Source organism: Monopterus albus, unplaced genomic scaffold (genome assembly GCF_001952655.1).
Source record: "Monopterus albus unplaced genomic scaffold, M_albus_1.0 scaffold365.1, whole genome shotgun sequence".
Lineage (NCBI taxonomy): Eukaryota > Metazoa > Chordata > Actinopteri > Synbranchiformes > Synbranchidae > Monopterus > Monopterus albus.
In genome coordinates, this window is record NW_018128245.1 from 70,313 (window position 1) to 92,856 (window position 22,544).

Below are 22,544 nucleotides of genomic sequence, written 5' to 3' on the forward strand. Positions count from 1 at the left end.
GGGGCTGAATAATTTTGCACGCCCAATTTTTCAGTTTTTTTATTTGTTAAAAAAGTTTGACATATCCAATAAATTTCGTTCCACTTCATGATTGTGTCCCACTTGTTGTTGATTCTTCACAAAAAATTACAGTTTTATATCTTTATGTTTGAAGCCTGAAATGTGGCAAAAGTTCGCAAAGTTCAAGGGGGCCGAATACTTTCGCAAGGCACTGTAGATCATATCTTATGAAACATTCTTTTTCTGGCCAGGTTTCCAGGCTGAATAGTTCTGATGACTCATACTGAGTGAGCTGTTTTTGCAGTGGTTTGAATATGTTGTTGATTAAATGCCAGTGCAGAGACATCCACCCTCACCTTGCAGTGGACTATCAACAGATAAAAATCCAAATCAGACAATTCATGGATGTGAGAGCAAGGAAGCATTACTGTCACTTCATTGTAACATGAGAGAATGATGTTTATCATTTCAGTGAAAGAGAGACAAAAAGATCTGACCAGAGCATGTGATGCATGTGTGCTTTAATTGTTTTGTTATCTTTGTGTATCTTCTACCTGCTAACTAAGCAGAAATAAAATCTTTGTTGAGTCAGTCGTAAAATCACCCTGAAGAGCCAAAAAGAAGATTTCAAATTTGCGTGGTTTCCATTGTGATAAGGCAAAAGAATTTGACCTTTTTAGATACACACACACATTTGCAGTTGAAAGAGACAACCCCACAGTGTCAGGGAACATGAGCTGCACAAATTCTTGAAAAAAGCTTAATTTCAATTAGAAATATAATTATAACATAACATCATGCACTGCTGGTTACTAAACATACAACCACACTGTATGGACACAGCTTCAGTGGGAGAACAATGGTGTCAAATCAAACTGTGCAGCACATGAGTGCCATACATTCAACACATGTGTGCACCTGTTTGTTTTAAGTTTTTAACAGAAATGGTCATATAAAGTTATTCACAGACACTGACAAGTTCTCTGTGACTACTCTGACAGGGCTGATTAAATATGCAACAGAAATCATCACTGGATTTTCACAGGGTCAAAATTATGCATTTGACAAACTTGGAGGGAAACAATGCGGCGTGTAATGGAGTCAGGACTGAATCCATTACACGCCGCAGAAAACAGGTTTATTCTTGTCCATGTCAGTGTAATACAAATAAGGATTTCCACTGTCTTTATTTAATAATGATTTGCAGACTTCCTCCGTCCTTCTCTTTCTCTCTCTCTCTCTCTCTCTCTCTCCCTCTCTCTCACACACACACACACACACACATTTGGTGATAAATGCTTATGAACAAAGCTATGTTCAGAGAGTGTCCAGTGCAACCATTACAAAATATTATATGAGCAGGATTTGCAAAAGGATTTCCCTTTATTTGCTCTCTCTGCCATTTTTAAAAAAATACACATTTTGATCATGTGTTATAAATTGGAAATCAAAGGAGGATTGGAAAATGGTGTTTTAAGAAAGAATTGGGCAACAGCAGCATAAACAGTGAAGATGAAAACAGGCATGACTGCTGTCTAACTTCTGTCAGACTGCTGTAGCAAACCCTATCCGATTATGGCGACGGTCAAACTCTGTGTAGTAGCGTGCAATGAAGTTGGCTCCCAAAATCCAGATGGGGCCTGTAGGGGGCGGCACATCCAGGCCCCTGAATGTGACGGTGCACACATCTCCTTGGATGTGTGATTGCTATGGACACAAAGAATTGCTAGGTTTATTATGTAAAGCCACAGAAACTGTAGCATATTTACAGTGTTGTATGAAGTACTCAGATGCTTTTCAAAGTAAGGATAGTTCTGCATTAAAAATTGTGAAGTACATCATATTATCAGCAAAATATGCTTAAGTTTAAAAAAGTGCACATTATGTCCCCTTTCAGACAGTGCTATTAAGGGAACTACTTTTTTTATTCTGTGTGCATGTGAAACTATTTTGTATGCACAAGTTATTATCTTGTGAAACAAAATCAGAAACCTATTTTTAAGACATCAGAGTCTGAAGGATCAAGTTACAAATATTATTCCTGTTAGTAGCTACGTAGTGAGCTGAAATCCCAGAATGTGCACATCCAAGTTGCACACGTATAACAAGGTGATAACTGAAAACGCTTTTGTGTGTAAAGGGCTTTTGATTTATAATAAGGTATTATATATTTTATAAGATAATCACATGATCTGTTTGCAAAAATAATAATAATATTAAATAACAAAAAGAAAGTAGTATTTGTTATCCTTACCCATAAGATGTAATCCTCCTGAGTGAGTGAGTACTCCTGACCACCTATGTGGAAACTAACACTGGGCAATGTCTTGACACTGTCACAGTTGACTTTGTACTGATGAACAACAGAAAAATGATGATGGGTAATGAGTTTTCAGATATTTTTTGTGGGAACTCAGGCTACATGTGTTAAAACTTACGCCGCTTTCCTCCTGCTGTGCTCCGATGGCTTTCATCAGCGCAGACACAGCCGAGGCTGGACCTGTGACATACGAGGAGCCCGTGTCAATCACAGCCGTGCAGCCCTCTGCACAAAACTTTTTCTCCGTTCCAAGAGAAACACTAAGAAAGAAGAAGTGGAAAATAAAACACATTGTTTCTGAAAGGGTGTGCACACACAGATAGAGGTATGACGCTCTTACCCTTTCATAATAACTTGCCATTTTCCCAGCTCACTGGTGTGAATATAATTAAATGTTCCAGTGTAGTAGTTTGGGTCTGTGCCACCAAGGATCAGCTCTCCACCTGGGTAACGTTTTGGGTCCCTGAACACAATAAATAAATGATGACCTTGTCAACGAACTTGAATGATTACAGACTCTTATAGATAAATTTGAATCCTATGACCTCTCAATTTAACAAGATCCAGTTTCAGCTTTTAGGATGTTCTTGACTTTTTTTGTTTTTTCTTTTTCCACACTCTTTAAATCTACTACTAGTAAGATGAAAAATTAACCCAACAGAACAGTGCCCCCATTTATCAATTTCAATCCTTTGCAATGATATTTTTAAAAAATATACTGTATATCATAGTTGTCTCACTCAAAACAAAATTATTACAGCACAATATATATTTTCTTACTAACATTTTGTTGTCATCATTTTATTAAGCTTAAGTTCTTTTGTATTTTTCTTTTGTACAGGTGATTTTATACAAAATGGCACAGAAGCTTGAGGAGGTGAGTTGACCCAACCCACCTGCTATAATAGACAGAGAATACGTTTTCCTCGAGGACACTCTGAGACATGATGCGGTCGAACACTGGAGTGATGCCATCAATGGCCATGCTGGGGTAACCCATCCCCAGGACTCCATCAAATTTGGCAAAGATGAAGGGAACGGCAGACAGAGAGGTGGCCTCAGCAAACATCTGCACCACCGGAATACCACCAACCTGGAGTAACATGACAAGTAGAAGGCTAAAGGTTGATGGTTTAACATGTAGGGTAAGTCCAAGCATTTATCTAAAACTCTTAACAGGTTGTTAAACTCACCACAACCACATCCTCACTCAGGAATCCCCTGACACTTCCAGATGCGTACTGTATGGAAAATCCAGTTCCATTTTCAACATAAGTCTGGGATTTTGAGGCATCGTACCTGTTGTGAGTAACTAAAAGTTCAAAATTCATTTGTGTTATAAAGCAACCTTGTGTCTGGGAAGTTTTATTTAACATTGAATGATTCTTCCAACATCTCAGTTATTTGACAATAGCATTTAGTTTCTTTATTTAAACATGCAATAGCATTCAATATTTTTTAATGAATTAATTTTCAGCTGTGAACACATATCGTCACCTTTTAAGCTGATATGGTGAATGTGTTATCAACCGCTTGCTTATTTACACACCCAGCAAATATGAAGCAACATTATCACCTGCTGCATAAAAATATTCAGTCTGTTTTTGTTCTTTAACAATTCCTGAAGTAACTGAATAAATAGCTGTCCTGTTTCAAAGTCCTGTGTTTTGCCACCCACCCACAAACCCTGACCCTCTCCTCATGTAGACTTTATTGGTCATTGTACTGCATTACCACTAGTTCCTCCTGTCACACTTGTCCTTGTCAACAAACTGATGCCTAATTATAGCAGGTGTCAGTGATATGCACCTTCTGGTTTGTGGGAAGGTGTAGTTTGCCCCTACTGATTACAATTGATATCAAACATTTAGCAGAGTGATAACAGTGGGGTGACAGTTCCCTGTTGGTTTATCACTACAAGCTGTGTCATTTGATATACTGTTATTAAAAAAATCTTGATTATAACCACTTTATCTAAATGTTATTTTCCTCCTTGTATGTTTGCACATGAACACTTACAGCAGGCAGTGGAGAAAGGTGAGCAGCTTTTTGATGGCACCCACAGGTTGGCTGAGCCTGTGTCAAACACCACATTGAACGTCTGGCCTGGGAAACCAATACTGATTTCCCCAAAGTACTGTGACTATTGGGAATAAATAGAAAAAAATGTTAATGTTTATACATAGACCCAAACCGGATTCTTTATGCAGATGGTGTTTGAATGCTCCTTCCTTTAAGACCACTTTCCCTTGTGAAATAAGGCAAAAATGTAGTTTGAGAGTATGAAATATGGCATTGTGAATATGACTCAAACACCAAGACTATTTTAAAGAACTAATTCAAATTCCACTGGATTGGATCTGCCGTTTTTACTATAGAAGTTGTTTTGGCAATTTCTCTTCAATCAAGTTACCTTTGACTTAATAGATTTTGTCTAGATTTCCTGTCACCCAGAGCCTTGATAAACACATTCACTCTAAGTTTTAGAATTATTTTTTTTATATACAGAACTATAACAGCATCTTACATCCAAGTAGTTGGTTAGAGGTGTGGGCACATTCCCATTGTTGGTAGCATCTGCGATCTCCTTATCCACTTCAGTCAAAACCTGCTCTGCAGAAACACCCATCTCCCGCAGTGTCTCTCTGACAGATGGCATCTTCTTCAGAGAGATTCTGGGAAGACAACAGAGTGTGACAGAAACTAAAAAGAAACAGTGGAAGCAATCAGTTACTAAAGAAAGAAGTATACTTCCCATCTGAAACACATCCCATCATCCCAGTGTAACAGTGAGCCTTTAATAAAGTGCAGACTGCACTGATCACAGTGCTCAGACAGAATATAAGCAAAACCACATGTTATGCCAAAAAGCTGGAAATGTTAGCTTTTATAAAGAACCAATGAAACATTTGTTTTCCTGTCCTTATTTTGTTTTTTACTGTCACACATTTTCTTTTAAGTGAATTTTGCAGTAAATCCTCACTGGCATATTTTGACTCCTTAAGCAAAGCAGCAGGTATACAAAGGAATATGTTTCTTACCTTCTCAAAGCATGGCTCATGGTCACTGTCAATAATAAAGCTGCCACACACATCCAAAAATTCATCAGTAGTGCCATGATCACTTGTCTAATGTGCAAAAAAATGCAGGTCACTGATGATGACTGTGTATGTAAAGCTGGTTTTCCTGGTCTTGTAAATATTCCACATTTATTTCATCTGAGCTTCTAAAAGCTGCCCCCCTCTCTGTGTGTGCTGTCTGGTCCCTCAGCTCTTTTATACCATGTCTTGTACATGGTGCTCTCACCCATGGGCCACTGACTCTGGCTGGGAGCTTTCCTGGGGGTGACCATTAGAAAACAAGTTGTGCTTCCCATCCCTCACCCACCACCTCTACCCTTGTGCCTTGGTCACACAACCCCTGCTGTGATATAGAGGTCTCAGTGACAGATCTGAACTTTGACCTCTTAAAAAATAAAAACAGACAGCAAGGGTGCAGAGCTCCTGAGACTGATGATGCTGGTAGGCTGGACAACCTGTCTGCAGAGCTGTGAGACATTTTAGAGGGAGTGAAAGATGTGTTAAACAGTCAAAGCAGATTCAGTTGATTTTTTTTTTAACTCAATTACAAATCATTGTAAATCTCAGCTTCCAGGCCATGCTCAACAGACATCATCATTTCTTTAATAGATGTTTTTTTAAAGTTAAATTTTATTAAATTGTTATTCTATGATATTTTTAAATAAGAATCAAACATCAATGCAGGTTAAATTTTGATTGCTGTTATTGCCACAGTTGGTAAAATTTAGCTTGCCACTGTTTCACACAGTCATCAGTGAAGCAGACATGTTTCACACCTCTCTTGTTTACCCTCTGCTAGTGATTTTTTCCTCATGCAAAGTTCACTGCAGCATCTGCACCATTTTACACATCTGCAAGTTTAGTTCGATTGTGAGTGTTGGCAGGAGCCATGCAGGGCCCATGTTGGGTCCATTATGCAGTGCAGGAGATTTGGCAGGGTGCTATGTTTTTGTATTGTATTTCTTACCACAATGGTCAGACTCAACAAGACTAGAAACTCATTTAGTTTTCATGGGTTTTCACTAGAAGGAGGATTCCCACAGTTTCTGGGCTGTCAGGTTGGTACTGTGCCAACCATCAAGCTGAGCCATGAAAGGGGAGTCTATGTTAGAAACGAGCTTGGTTAACTGCAGCAGAAGTCAACTACTCAGATACTCCCTGTGGGCACAGGTTCCAGAAAATCATGGCATAGACACAGTGATGACATATAATAATACTCTACTGCAACAATATAATTAATACTTTTAATAATTTATTATTGTTATTTGTGTGTGTGCAATGTTCTTTATGTAAAGAAAAATAAGTGACCTTTGTTTGCACTTTAAAAAAAAGTACTTTATTTTAAAGTGAGTTTTTTTATTCATAAAATGTATCAAAAAACAGTGTGAAAACAACCCAGTTTCCTGGAAAGTGCTGTTGTTGTGTTTTTTCCCACTTGCAGTTTGTGGTAATGTTTCAGGAACCAAAGCAATTTTGTTAAGGTTGTGGAAAGATTGTGGTTTTTGGTTAAACTTGAATTAAACATGTTGCATTTCAATTCACCATGCATTAAACTAGAACATGATATTTCCCTAACCCTTAACCAAATGCTATCATCACTAGAAGGCAATACTGCAAGATGGGATATTTTGATAGAAAACAAATGTGTTGTACATGAACTGATAAGTTTGGTATCAACATATTGGTGACTTGACAAATAGAATTTAGCAGCTTAAGAGACTATTAAAACTGGACTTACTGTATGTTCATCAGGTGGGAGGAAGCACAACGCCAAGGTTTTTGTCAGTATAAACATCCACTGGCTCATTACATAGTCATTTCTTCCAATATCAGTAAAAAAGAAAAAACATTACTGTAGTTTTCATAATACATATTTATTACCCGACCAGTAGACCTCTACAGTTAGGCCTTATAGGCTTCTGGGGACAGTCTCAGACATTTGACTCTTGACCTGCCTGGTTAAATGGACACCCACAAGTTTCTTTCCCACACTGCCTAGAGAGAGCCATGCATCACTCCTGCCTGGCCTCCCACCTCTCCAGAAGGTCCAGTCCACTGGTGGGCATGGGAAATGGGAACTGCCTCCTGGAAGATGATTTGTTGAACTTCATGTTTTTAGTCTCATTTATATTCTGTTGAATGCCTGCACGTCAAGTTATTGGTTGTCCTCTTCAGCAATTACAAAACTTTTTGTTCATGAAAACAGAGTAAAACAAAACAAAAATGTTTATGAAAGATGAGGCTGTTGTAAATAGTTGAACAGATTGAACCTCAAACAAATTGTCATTGATAGGCACATACCAGAGCCAGCATTCGTGTAAGAGGCTCTTGTATGGTTGGGCTCACTCTGAAGAAGAGCCATGGTTGTTCACACAAAATGAGACTCAAGGGAAGTCATCACTCAAACAAACAAGCCTGATTCCCAAACACACACAAGCCCAATCTTAACTCTTGCTTATCTTGTACAAGCCTAAAACACACAACAGGAAGATGGTTTCGGTTTATTTCTAAGCAGTTGTTTCATACAGATACAGTAAGTGTACAAAAAATAGAGAACAATAGCTGGTTTCACTGATTTTGTGCTAATTTTTGTTTTTGTATTTGAAGCTGGTGAGCTCCATACCCGAAGCTATGAGACTGTGCTCCCATCTGGAGACAATATGTATGAAACTATGTGAGACAGGCTTCAGAACAGGAGAACAACATGTAGAATCTGGGACTAAAAGGGCACATAAAATATATTTTATATGCTACAGTATAATATCTATCCTCAAGAGCGCTGTGAGTTTTAGGATTTTTTTGTCTGATTTGTCATGATAAATTATGACAGTATTTTCATTTTTCTCACAGTTGGGTCGCTTTGGACCTTTTTGTGAAAAACAAGCATGTTGTGTTTCTACTGGCCAGCAGGGGGCAGCATTAGACTTAAAACAAGACAAACTGGAGAACAAACATGGCTGAACGAGTCAGTATGTACCCCAGTCACATGCAACTTTAAAGAAAACATTACTCTGTATGTGTGCATCTTCTCTGCATCTTGCAGTTCTTTGCAGGCTGAAATGCCATCTGCACTACAATCTAAAGTGATAAAAAACCAAGTGGCAGGACCTTCTAAAGAAAATCACCCTGACAGATTTTTAGAGGGACATATGTTTTTAGTTTTTATACTTACAGCATGCACCATATTGTCTGTATAAATTCTTCTGTGCCTTTGTTAACAAATCAGTGACATGTTCCTTCATTATGATGCTACGTATAAATACATATATGAGCAATACATAAAAATATATGGTTTGTGCTCTGTGAAGGTGTGACGATGCATTTTGATTCCCAGGGAGCTCTATTAGCAAATATCTGGTGAACACATGAGAAACCATGGCAACTGTGCTTGTTGTGTTGTTGTTTGTGATGCAACAAAATGTGCCAATCCATCACCTGGACCAATGAATATTTAATTACAATAGCCTCACAATCACCCAGTAATGTACATGTGTATTGCCTAATTACTACTACAGCAAGCAGCTCTGATTTGTACCTGCTCACCTCATACATCTCATTGACAAGATCCTTTATTTGCTACTCATTTATAAAGTTTGCTGCTTGGGTTTCTTCAAACTGGGCACTCTACAAATGCACCCGCGGTAATAATACATTGTTTTAAACAGATGATTTGTGTTGAAATGGCATTTTATTTTAACTGAGAAAAACACAATCTTAATTTGAATGTGTCATAGACGACCAGCACATGATGGCTTGTGTATATGTGTGTGTTCTTGTTTTTATGCATCTGTGGGGCCTGAAATCCAAGAGTTACTATCTTTGTGGGGACCGGCAGCCTACTTGTGGGAACCGGAGGCTGGGCCCCACAAGTAGCTGGTCAAATTTTATGAAAATGACAGGATGTAGGACTAGAGCAAGTGTCAGCTTTGTTTAAGCTTAGAGTAAGGGTTAAGTCTCTTAGAAATAAATTTAAGTGCATGTACAGACCCTGTAAGTGACGACCACAAGTCTCTCTGTGTGTGTGCATCTTTATGGGTCTGTGCACAGCATCACAAGATGAAGATACAAACTGCAGCCAGCTGATATAAAAGTGGACCCAGCAGTGGAGCCAACACCATCCAGTAAATGAGACAGTGGAGATACAGTACAAAGCTTCCTAAAGCAAACTGTTTTATACTTCAAACTCTCACTAATATCAAATACAAGGCCCATCAGGCTGCAGTCAGCCAGTCAGCCATATTCCATGACCTTTACTGTAGAGAAATCCAGAAATTAAAAGCTTATTGCTTTGTTTAAATGGAGGACTTCTGTCAACTATGTGCAGTACCTAACATAAACATTTCACCATTTCATCACTCACAATTCCCTTGGCTTTAACTATTTGAACAACAGCTCCTGCACACCACAGAGTATTAATGACAGGTTTGTAGTTTAAACTTTGAGTAAAAGTATCAGAAAGAAACAGAAACTTCTGGAATAAAACCTCATTAATAAAGTGAGGTATCTTATGTATGTGTGGTAGTGAGCAACAAAGGCAAGATAACTCTCTTACAAGTTATTGTGGTTACTTCCATCACATGACAGCATTGTGTGCACAGGATATCCTCATTTCAAAAAGGCATCCTTTTCTAATTGCTTAGTTCTGTGACTTCCTGGACAACAAGCTTCCACATCCTCACACCCACCAAACATCCTGTGCGTTGTGTTCACAATAATGGGATGACTCACTTCTGAAGGCAGATAATGAAAATCTCTCATTGTATCAGTTCTATTGTTGTAATCTCTGTTGTCTTTGAAAGTGATTCAAATCTCATACTGGTTTTAAACAAGCTTAAATATGTCAAGGAGAAACACTGTAGACAAAAATAAGTTCTTCTTCAGAATTGCCCTTTACTCAAAATCCTCAGAATCCAGAAATGATTCATACCAGCCCAGAGCTTTGCATCTTTATGTGCTTTTCATAAAACACACACTGAGTGACAGTAACTTTGCTTTTAAGCAGGTTGTCTGAGTATGATCATTTGTTTCTCTCTTCTTGGCCATTTTGTTGATGCAGTTTTACTTTCAATGACATATTCGACATTTTTTTCTGTGTGCCAAATACCATTTTGTTTTTGTTTGGTTTTCTTAACCTCAAAAAGGGTCAGTTACCAGTAGATGTAGAAAAAGACCAATGACATTGTTATGATAAGTACAAGGTTTAAATCAGCATATAAAAACATTTATTATATTAAAACTGGAAATATTTGACATAAATAATATTGAGCACAAATCATAAAAAGCATCACTGTGAAGGTTAAACAATTGAAAGCAAATACAAAAACAGCTCTGTCTTCCAGATGAAAAGAACCAGGCTCTCGAGACAAATGAATTTACCAAATATAGTATTATAAATGATTTATAGTTTACTTTACATAAATTTTCCATCACTTGGTTGGTTTAAATATCTTATGTTATAAAATCCTACAAAAGGTAATTGCACATTATAGCTGCACTTCCACTGTCAGAAACTAATGAGCTGTACACCCTGTGCTTGCTTAACCTCACAGGTTGATACGAACCGTCCTGCTTCGCTTTTCCAGTTTCTTTTCTTTTTTTTTTTTTGCTGTATCAGTCTCTGTTTAGAGGAGACAGGGGCTGAGGTCCTCTCACACATACACTCATAGCTGAGCAAAGCAGGTGGAGGATCACTTTATAGTGCAGCAATCAGCCAGTAATGGAGGCTGTAAGGGCAATTTATGAAACAGCTGTTGAACAAGCAAGTCCACTCACTGAAGTCCCTGTTTTATCCCTAAAGTGAATATCTGTCATGTCTGCTTTTCTTGAATAACTTTCAAACTAATAATGATATTAGTGTCATTTCAAGGTTTTCATGGTCATCCAATCATACCATGAGAGTCAAACTATCGTGGGAATATTTCTTTTACAGCATTACAGGGAAACCAAAGGTGCGTCCATTCATTGTTTATAGAAAATAATTATTATAGTAGCTTTAAATACAAATACATCAAAACAGTACTCATGTATTGTTCTTGACTAAGTGCACTCAGTTTACTTCTATCACTGTGCACACGAGCATAATGAATACAATAACTGATGTTATCACAACAAACAGCATCCTAAGAAACACTATGGATTTGACATGAATAACCAAGTTTATTATCTTATGAATTCTTATTGCTTTGCTTTCCATATTAAAGTTACATTAACAGGGCTCTGCACCCTCCACAGTGTTCTCTGTGCCTGAATTATTCAGTGTTGCTCACTGTTTGCTCTTGTTGTGCACTGCATGGTTAAGAACCAGTGAAGAGGAAGGCTCAGTGGATGAGGACGAGGCTTGTTTTTTACACCCGCAGCCAAGCGTGTGTCTTATGTAAGAAATGGGGTTGGATGGCCAGAGGACAACATCCACTGCAGGAAACCTCCTGCTGCTTTGGTATGATGTGTCTGTCCCATTCCCACTCTCACATTCTCATCAATCCTCTAAATTTTAATGAGTGATCAAAAAGCATACATTTTGACAGGGCAGTCATAATTACCGTTTTAGATTTCTTAATGAATGCTTTATTTTAGGAACTGTTTCAATTTTGCAATTTTACCACATTATCGCTTTACATGAGCAAAGATACATACATACTCATTATAATAACTGTAACTCACTAAATTTAGTAGCAGAGTTTTCTAAAAGAGATTATTTGAACCTTTATAGTGAGTTTCAGCTAATAGTTTAGCAGTCTGGCCGACAACTTTACTGTGTTAGGTCATAGTGATGCTTTCGACCACAGCAGGGGGCTGTATTCGGTGAAACACACATAGTAAACCCTTACAACCTTTATTATTAAAGTCAGTGATACTTCATTCAATGAAACACCTTGAAACCACCAGTTTCTTTGTAGTCACAGGTGAGAGGACTGGTGCAGTGTTTTTGTTCAGTGATCATCATGACAGATCGATGCAATGTTTGACTTGCTGGTTAATATTAAATCACAGTGCATTGATTTTGGACTCACTGCGTTCCTGAGGTTTCACAGCCGATACCTAAACAACATCTATGTTGCACAACATCGGAGGCTTTGCAGGGCAGTACACCTTAACTGCAGCAGCTAGCACTTCTAATAGCAACAATAGTCTATAAAGTTGGAAGTTCTTTTCAAACACACTGTGATTAACCTCAGCTACACTTCCTGCAGGCGTACCTTTCTGCTGCTTGTATAATTTTCCATGCAGTTACAAAACAAGAATAGAAGAGGTCACTACTTCCTGAATGAGAGGTTGTATGCGCCCTTGCTCTCAAACTGGCTGGACATGGGACATAGCCTTATGTTTCCATGTGCCAAAGCGACTTTCTATATGGCAAACAGGAGAGGTATAAAGTGACATAGTGGAGTCAACATACACACTCCCAGCACTCAACATAGATGAAACGGGATGGAAATCTGTCCTTCATGCACAGCCATCCAGGCTACTGCCCTCACAGCTGTGGTTGAGTGTCATTTACTGTACTTTATCTGTACAGGCAGGCAGGAGAAAAACACAGCCCTCCCCTGTGGAGGTGCACATTTCTCATGTGATCCCTCCTCACTTGTTCAGAAACAACAACAAAAAACATGACAGTTTTGTTTTTGATTGCAGGACAACACACTTACAAGCTCCAGGAATTGCATGCACAAACAATAACTACCACAAAATTATCGCTGAGATGTCAAACAGACTAAATAACAAGCACATTGAAAATTATATATCTCTACAGTAAGTGAGGAGATTTGGGAGAGAGAGAGAGAGTAACTCTTTGTGGGAGTGAGGTTGCTATATCCAAGAATTAAACTAACTCAAAGTAGGTGTAGGATATGGGTAGGCAGCTGTGTGGACCCCAGAGATCTACGGACTGGAGAAATGTGACCTCAATCACTTTTATAGGTCACATCAATGTAAAAAAATGCAAGTTAATTGGCAGTAAGTACGAATCTGTTTGTGGCTCTTTCTTCAGTTGCCTGCTGTTTGGAGTTGAACAACCTCAATAACATTGTGTTTCCATTATTTATGAATAATGGGGGCGGGGGGGTATTAGAGGAAGAAACCTCTGTCAGCCGTTTTGAAACACTTGTGGGCCGGCGGGCGGGGAGGAGCTTTAGGATCCAGTAGGTGTGGGGTCGAGTACAAGTTTCCCTTGTGAAGGAGCAGCTGGGCGCATGCGCCCCTTCCACTAGTTATCCATCTACCAATGCAGGAGCAAATAGGATGAACTTGTCGTGTTACCTGCTTAAAGGCGCCGCCGGTTGTGTGCACAGACCAGTCGTAAAGCTAATTGTTTGTCCTTCCTGGGAAATTAAAAAAGGAGAAATACTCGACAGAAAGGAATTTTTGAATGTAAACTGAGCAGTCAGAGAGCAGATCAGATCCCATAGCGAGGAATCAGAGTGCGTGTAGTTGTAAAAGACCTGGAAACAACAAGAGAAGCGTCAACAGCCTGGATTTTTTACCCATCGTGATATTTACATGCACTGAGAGCAGCATGCCTTGGCTTAGGAGAAGGGTGAAAATGTTTCAGTTTGGAGAGGCACCCAGGACACCCTGAGGTTTTCTGTCTGTTGAGAGTCCTTGTATCATGCATCGGCTGATTGTTATCCTACACTATTCCGCGGAACTAACGGGCTTGGCTCGGACCTGAGTCATCATGTCAAAAGTTATTCAGAAGAAGAATCACTGGATTACCAAAGTGAACGAGTGCGCGGTTATCCGGGACGCGCGTGGGGAACTGCATGTGGAGCTGTGTGGCGGAGCGGAGAATGGAGAGTTTCCCTACATTGGGCAAGTTAGAGAGGATGCTGTGGTTTACCAGGACGGTAAACTCTGCGAAGGGGAGCTTCTCCTGGAAGTTGATGGGATGTCTGTGCCTGGATTACCGCTCTATGACATTTTAACTGTGATTAAGTGCTGCAAAGAACCCGTCAAGTTGAAAACTGTGCGTCAAGGTAAGATAAATATGAACTGTGGCTGTGTTTGTGTGTAACAGAGAGATAGAAATGCTGTGTGGGAGATTAACTCACACACACATGCTTATATCTTTGTGAGGACACTCATTGACATAATGCATTCCCTAGCCCCTTATCCCATCCTTGACCATCAGAACTACATGGCTAACCACAACCTTTACCCTAAGCCTAGTTCTAACCTGAACCCTCAAAAAGGTGTTCCACAAAGTGAGGACTGGCCAAAATGTCCTCACCCTGTAGCAAAAAAAACCCCAAACTTTTTGGTCTTCATTATGTAGCATGTACAAGAAGACACACAAGGGAGTTCCCAGTGGAAGTTGTTTTATAAATGCCATTTGGCACAGCATTATAAACACACAACAAAATGGTGATTTGTGTGAAGTAGGGCAAAGGAGTAGTGCTGCTGCTGCTGCTCATCAGCCTGGAGTTTTCAGAAGCTTTGCCATGAAGCTACTCTGACAGTCCTCCTACCCTCGTTTTGTCTAAAGTTTCTAAAGTCACTCTTCGGTCACAGATCAGGCCACTAACAGTGGCTGCAAAGCCAGAGCTTTATCTCTATCCCTAACACTTCCACCACAGACTATGTGCTGTACTTTACTCTTTTGACATATGAATGAAGCAAAATTGCAAACTTATGATTAGCTCTGAACTTTTTTTTCCCTCAAGAGTCTCTGGTGCATTGTACATGGCCTTTGTTGTTCTTCATCCAGGCCCAATCTGGATGTCCTGTAACTGCCTGAGGGAATATTAAAATAAGTCACTGTCAATTTTTTAACTCAGAGAAAGTTATATATTTCACCTCAAATGACTGTTTTAACACTCCTTCCCATGCACACACACTCACACATTTGACAGAGCACACAGTGCCTTCTGTCTGGGGAAATTATTAACAGTGTTATATAACTGTGCTTTAGTTTCAGGGTAACATCATTGCCTTTGCGATGTACTTTCTGTTAGTGACTTCACAGTGACCTCTGAAGCAGATGTTTTGACCCCTGAGAAAAGAGGTCAGCTCTGTGTTTGCAGAACAGGTGTTCAGACCTGACTTGCACCATTTGAGATGTTTAACAGTTTTGTAGTTATTTTAAACTACACTTTTACATTTAAGCACTGCTGCCACACTGACTGTATACGTAAAGGATATTCTGAGCCGCTTTCATGGCTTTGTCATTAGTTTATTGCATGAGATAGCAGATTTCCCTAGTCTGTCGGGCTCCAGTGCAGATCTGGGCAGGGGCTGTGATCCAAGCTGTCCTAGTCCAGACAAGCAGCTGGCAGGACGAATCACATCGCTCTCCTTTCCTCTCTAAAGAGCTGTGGGTCACATCACCTCAGTGCTGAAACCCTATCAGTGTGTGCAGGTAGGCAGGTCCGCGCTGGGTCATAGTACAGTGCCTACAGGTGTGTGGCTTCCTCTGAGGAATTCTGAAAGAAAAACCAGCTGAATGAAGTCTGAACATTCCTGTGCAGAGGGTGGAATATTACACTGCTGTGGTTTTAACTGTGGATTTTATTAATCTCTGTAAATAACACTTCAAATTGCAAAGGAATGAAAGAGATTTGAGAGAGCCTGTCATCTACACAATAAATGTACTGTATAATCATTCACTCAAACGTTTTTATGCGTATGTGTTTGTTCTTTAATCCATAGGCCTGGTGCAGAATATGTAAGTCACTGGATAGTTAACTTTTTTCTTGGGGTTTCAGAGTCTGATGCTCTATATGCCCCTGTCACCACCCACCTTCATTTGGGGATTTTAACAAAAGGTGTAATGTTTCCATGTAGTCAGTGAGTTAAGCGTAGGGCAGCCACATTTTTTTGTCTGTACGTTTTGAAAAGCTGGCACCATTAAAAGTATGCTGATTTAGCTATTAGCAGTTGTTGTTTGCAATATAAACCATGGATGTACAGATGACTATGAACAGATTACTGTGATACTAAAGAAAACTTTGAATCTCGATAATTCTCAGGCAAGTTTTGAAGTTATTAGAAGTGTTTTTTTATAGATAATAAAACCATTGGAAGACCATGCTCAATCTAAATATGTGTATCATGTCTGTATTGAGGTTTGACTCTAAGAAGGACTAGCCTGTAAATTTTATTTATATTGGGCAGTAAAGTTTTAAAGTACCTTAATTGCCTACAGGAGGTACAGTATTATAGTATGCGCCACAACCAGTGCTGCAGCTTCAACTGCTAAATAAACATGTTGATAAAGGAGCCTGATCTTTAAGCTGAATTATAACAACAGACTTCCTGTTGTTTTTAGAACAATGAGATGCAGCTGTGTCCTGTCCCCCACACCCCCATGCCCTACCACTCTCCACTGCCCACTGAGCACTGAGTCCAGTTTGAAAACACACATCACATACAATATACACGCAGTGACTGTGCGACATATTTGCTTGTCTCCCAACAATGGGCTGTGGCTGCTCAATACTGTAATACAAACTATTCCTTGTTTACAGACGCAGGTGAGCGATTTATGGCATGGCCTAATTTTGAGGTTAAAGTACAAAGAGGGTGTACTCTCAGATCTATTAAGACTTTGACCCACCAGTGTAGCTTGTATCTGTTATCATCAGTTGAGACCATCTCTCAGGTGAAAGGTTTTGTCACCATTGTCTTGTCCTGACTTCGGTGAGTATCCGATAAGCGTGGTATGCCTGTAAAAGGTTGTGCATTAAGTCATATAATGTTATTAGATTAACAGCGGTTGTTTCTAAAGCAGTATATGTTTTTGAGGCTGAAATATTTTATACACGGTTTATACAAAATCAAGAAACACATGTGAATAACACTGTTGTAGTACAACTAGGACATTGTTCTTGCTGCTTGACCTTTAAAGTGTACTACAAATTCTTCCAGGGCCTAAAGGGTCTGGGGGTTTATGGTGTCCTAGGCTTTGGGTGGGTTCGGTTGGATGTGTGTTTCATCTCTGGGACAAATGACCCCTGATGATCTCACTTTCACTTGAATCCAACCAGAGGGAGTCAGGGCAGCTTGCTGGATGCCCGACATGCCTGAGATGTGAGTCTGGGAGTTCACTTGGTGCACCCTGATGAAGGAAACAGACTTTCATGCCTAATACAAATTTTTTCACCCCTCTCTCAGATCTGTTCTTGCTCTCTCACCCTGCTCTCACTCCCTGGAGACAGGGTGGTGTAGTGACTAGGGGGACCATCTGTTTGATCATTCAAAAGTTCAGGATTGTAAGCATGTGTCCTGCTGCACTGTTCTTGAGCCAAATTCAGTGTCTTGCTAAGTTCAGAGTTTACTAATAATGGCTGAAACACCATTTAATATCCAGTACTAATAAAAATCCATGGCATGTTGTAATGGTGCGTTAACTGTAGCCCAAATTTGACCGCGAATAGCAGTGAATGCTCATGCTAACCAGGTAAACAAAAGAGTCTTCGTCCTGTGGGCGTCCATGTCCCTGATCATCCCCCGTTTGGTGAAAATAGCATAGAAGGTCACACTCAGCATCGCTTAGAAATTAAAAGCTCATGCATAGTTCATGCACAGTAATAAGGTCTGAAGAGACTCGTGTGAAATCGTACAGAAGAGAAGCTACTCAGTTGAGTTTGTGGCAAAAACATTTTTCAGTGCTTGCATATTGCTGTCTTCTACTGCATATGATAATTCCTACTCAGAAAGTAGAACTGAAGTGACATTCACTACAAGATGATTAGTTTAAACATTTCAAAATGCACCTGTATTGCTTTGTCTTTTGTGACTTTTAGCCAAATAAAGGACTTAAAAAAAAAAAACTTAAAATATCATCTTGTCTTGTTCTCGTGAATATTGAGTATTGTGTATCACTTTGTTTCCTGAGCTAAGTGTATTGTCACATCCTTAGACAGTACATCCAGTAATGTATAGCATGTGGTCGGAGTTTTCTGACAATAGGGGCGGCGAACGTGAGTGTGTTTGGCTCATGTAATTGCTATTCGGGGAATACTAAGAAACAATTCTGAGTGAGCTGAGCAACTCACAAAGATGCGTGAGAGACATGTGCCGACACCTAGGCCTACTATGCGTAACATTGTCCTCGTATGTCATATCTTTTGTGTGCCTCTCTGTTAATGCAACTGCAAGCAGTTTAAACTTGTGCTGTGTTGAAAGTGTTACTAGTTCTTACCTGAGATTGCTGTCATGACATTTACAGAAAAGTGACCAGTGTGCTCATTTAGATGTGAACCAGACATGCCTAGGTGCTGCCAGACTAATTGAATATTATTATTAATAATAATAAATTTTGACCCTGTAAGTGCAAAGATGTAAGATTTTTGTGCTTCTTAAAATGGGCATGGACTGTGTTATGTAAGGATGTAAAGACTGCATTACAGTTTGCCACTGAAATTGTCTCTAAGGCTTTTATGCACAGTTAAGAAGGCTTACACACATCCAGAGGGTCATCTCTTCAGTGATGTACTTGTCCCAGAATGCAAGTGCCTTAGATTTTCTTCAGTATGAGGACTTTGCCAGTCTTGATTAAGTGCATCCGACTGCATAAGTATATCCCCGAAAGGCTTGTCATAGGCTTGTGGCATGAATCCCTCTGTGTCTCTCCTCCTCTTCTCTATACCCTCTGCTTTATTCTTTTCCTCTCTCAACCACCATTCCTTAATGAGCAGTGAGTTTTAGTCAGCAGTGAGGCCTCTTGGAGGTTTTATATCTAACATTTTAATACACTCCTCTTATTCTGTGCTCAAACTGTGTCGCAATGTTTGTATTGGCACAGTTTGAGAGTATAAGAAACTGGTATGCACATCTTCAAAAGAGCTGTCTAAGTATTTGCATATATTTTTAAAGGTTTATATGATGAAATTTTATGTTGGTCTTTATGACATGACATCCTAGTGTTGCTAAGAAGCCGTACCACCACATACAGTCATGCAGCTTTTGTCATTTAAGCTTGAACAAACAGCTGCGTAATTCAGAGACATGCACCTCAGGTGTTGTAACAATGAGGTTCAAATGAAACGCAGACTAGAGAGGTAAGAAGAAACAACCATCAGCACTGTGGATATGAGGCTTCAGTCAGCAGGTAGTCATTGTTTTCATTCAGTTAACTGTAGCCGTGTAACATGAGCTACGATATGCTTTTTTCACTTTTATTATAGTCTGTTTGGGCCAGTCATCAAAACTATTGTCCATAACTGAATGCCTGCTCAGATTTGTACTGTTATTTAATCTTTGATTATATATATTTTCTGATTTAAAATAAAACTGTGCCAATTTTAAAGTGTATTTTAGCAGGGGAAGACCCTTAATCTGTTTATTTTTATAGAAGTCTTAAGACAACCTGCACAGAGCATGAACAGAAGCTGCAGCCAATGGATGTTGGAATTTTAGTAAAAAAAAAAAAAGAAGAACAATTTTCAAGGTAGTTTCTGATTAATTTTCTGCTGGTTGACTTATGTCAATTAAAACCTTTGACCAGTTGTGCATGGGCTCATCCAAGACAAAGAAAAGGCACAAAGAAGTGTGCATATTATGTAATATGATCTTAGAATTATTGCCTGGGCCTATGTAACTGTAACAACATTTAAGACCAGCAGAACACAGGTTTGAGCTATTGCATGAGCATGATACAGTATATTATTATTATTGTCATCATTTATAACATTTCAGAAAAACACATTTTTTTGTCATATGACAAAACAAAAAAAGATTTCTCAACTGTTGTAGATTTATTTTTCATTAAAAAGAAGGGCTTCCATAATTATCTTCAAAAACTGAATTTCCTTTTGTTCTCAAACATGTAATGCTCTATCTCTCTAAGTTAATATGAACTTGAAGTTTAATGTGTGTTTGTCAGTGGAAGCTGGATGAAGACGTGCAGTATTTCACTGGTGCCGAAAACAGGTGTTTCTTCACAGGGAGGCGGGAAGTCTCCTCTGACCCTGCACACACACACACACGCACACACACACACTCACACACACACCACACACACACACACACTCACACAAACTGATGTTTTATTAATGGAATAATTTAACTGTGCTTCAGGAAGCAATAGAGTGTGGTCAGATCCTCAGCACCCTTATGTAAAGAAGGCCTTAAATTTTAGTAATGACATCAGCTTGAAAAGAATGCTGCAGGCGATAAAGGAGAGTAAATCCAGGCCTGTACACTGTAAGTTCATGAATGCCAGTCACATTATCAGTAACAAACATGGAAAGCCTTCAGGGTTACTTAAGTATTGCATGTTTGTCTCATATGGAGTTCACAGGCATCATGTTTCACCACAAACTGAGATAGAACACAATAAAAGCCACAAATAGTCAGATGTTACTGTACAATGAGATGCTTGCTAGCTGCTTCGCTTCTGTCTCTGTTTTTAGGACAGTTTTTCAACAGCTGACTCCACCCTGCCTGCAACAATGTCACAGTTTGAAACAGGTGATTCAGGAGAAAAATATACTCAGGTACAGCTTTAAAAGCCTGAGGGTGGCTTTTCTCTCTTTCATGTGCAGTTACCTACAAACTCACCCATGCTACTACTAAGTCAATCGAACACACACATACACACGCTCACTGCAAGACAGCCTTGTAAAGTGGAGATAAATTGACATTTAAGCTGTGCTTCTTCTGTTTTCACACATCTGGAAGGGATTACTTAACATTACAAGTACTGTTTTATACACATGACTGGTACTGTAGTTCTCCTTTTAGTCGTTTTCGGTTTTTTGGATTTGTTGCGTTTTTAAGGCACAGTAGTCAGACCTTTCTTTGGATGCAGTTACAATATAGTGTGCGAAACTAATCTTCTGAAAAATCTTCTGGAGCAGGATGTTAAAATTGAAAATATTTCTAAAACTGTGATCAGTTGATAGTAAAATCAATTTGTGCTAAACTTGAAACATTATCCTTCTATGAAGCCTGATGTGTTGTTTAACTGAGGTGAAAGGTTTGCAGATGAATGCTTCTGTTCCTCCAAGTCCATTATTTTTCTGCGATTCAAGTTAGTAATACACTCTGAACTGACCCTGCTGGGTTTAACAATATAAAACATGCTTTATGCTTCATTACCTTATCTGTAGCTTTGCCCAGGTTGTACTTGGACTGACTGCACCAGTATTGTCAAAAGCTTATGAGGCCGTAAGGGCTTTCTACTGGCAGGACACTGCTTATTAATATCTAATTTACAGTTACAGAGTTGGTGATCTAATGTTGTGAAAGGTTAACTTGTCCGAACTGGCAACGTCCCTCCAGTATCTTTATCAATCACAGACACTGGCGCCCCTGGTATAGTTGTAGTTCATTTCTGTGTATTATGTGAGAACTTTTCACATAAAAACATCTTCTCAGCTGTCATAGCTCAGTTATAATATCTGTTCTAGTAAACAAAGTTAAGCATTGATGGTTGGTTTAGAAAGCATGGGGCCTACAGTCCTGCATGAAGTAGAAATAAGCGATTAGCCCATCATGGAATACCGTATCAAAGCATGAAATATTATATTATTAGGCTGGGTTAAGTGGCTAGAACTAGGGAATTTAAAGTGATTTTTTTTGATTGATTGTTTAGCCTATGAAATAAAAAAAAAAATGTCCATTGCAACTTCCCAGTGTACAAGGTGACATTTTCAAATATCCTGTTTTGTCTGACCTACAGTCCAAAATCCAAAGGTTTTTGATTTACTACATTAAACAAAGAAATCTTGTCAATTTTTAAAATTTCTTTATTGTTATCATTATCTCTATTTCAAGAGAGACCTGTTTAAAAGATAACATATACAGTATAAAATAAGAGACATTTGAGAGGGATATTTTCACGATGATAATCAAAACTGTTGCAGCTTTTTTTTTCCTGTCACTTGACTCACTGTTTCAGCTCTACTGTGGTGACTTATTTTTATTTAATATTCTGACATCATGCGCTGTAAGTCATTTAAAAAAATCCAAACATGCTCCGGATTTCACCTTCTCATTTGTGAGGATTGCACATTTATACTGATGCACTGTCCGCTGTTATTTGACTTCTTTAAAAGGTATTACTTCCTGTGTTGCAGAGGATGTTTCCTGGGAAGGGATGCCCACTAATCATCTATGTCACAAAAAATACAAAACTTTCATTTGCTTGTTATGATGGGTTACAGTTGTTTGTTATCAGTTAGCAGGGGAACATATGGAGATGG

The 22,544-nt window shown here is 39.0% G+C and overlaps 2 protein-coding genes across 2 annotated transcripts in view; one reads left to right on the forward strand and one right to left on the reverse strand.

Moving 5' to 3' along the window:
• Positions 1–1,545: 1,545 nt before the first annotated feature.
• On the reverse strand, positions 1,546–5,438 carry ren (renin). Its single transcript, XM_020585430.1, has 9 exons — positions 5,362–5,438; positions 4,848–4,995; positions 4,340–4,463; positions 3,514–3,632; positions 3,217–3,413; positions 2,661–2,783; positions 2,439–2,580; positions 2,255–2,353; positions 1,546–1,707 (listed from the first exon to the last, which is right to left on the reverse strand). The coding sequence occupies exons 1-9, from the start codon at positions 5,436–5,438 to the stop codon at positions 1,546–1,548; spliced, it is 1,191 nt and encodes a 396-aa protein (XP_020441086.1).
• An 8,133-nt stretch (positions 5,439–13,571) lies between these two features.
• The window catches only part of LOC109951120 (membrane-associated guanylate kinase, WW and PDZ domain-containing protein 1-like), a 79,493-nt gene continuing 70,520 nt past the window's right edge, over positions 13,572–22,544 (forward strand). Inside the window, exon 1 of the mRNA XM_020585422.1 lies at positions 13,572–14,372. Coding sequence (XP_020441078.1) covers positions 14,075–14,372 — 298 coding nt within the window. The 5' untranslated portion in view covers positions 13,572–14,074. The remainder of the gene's footprint in view (positions 14,373–22,544) is intronic.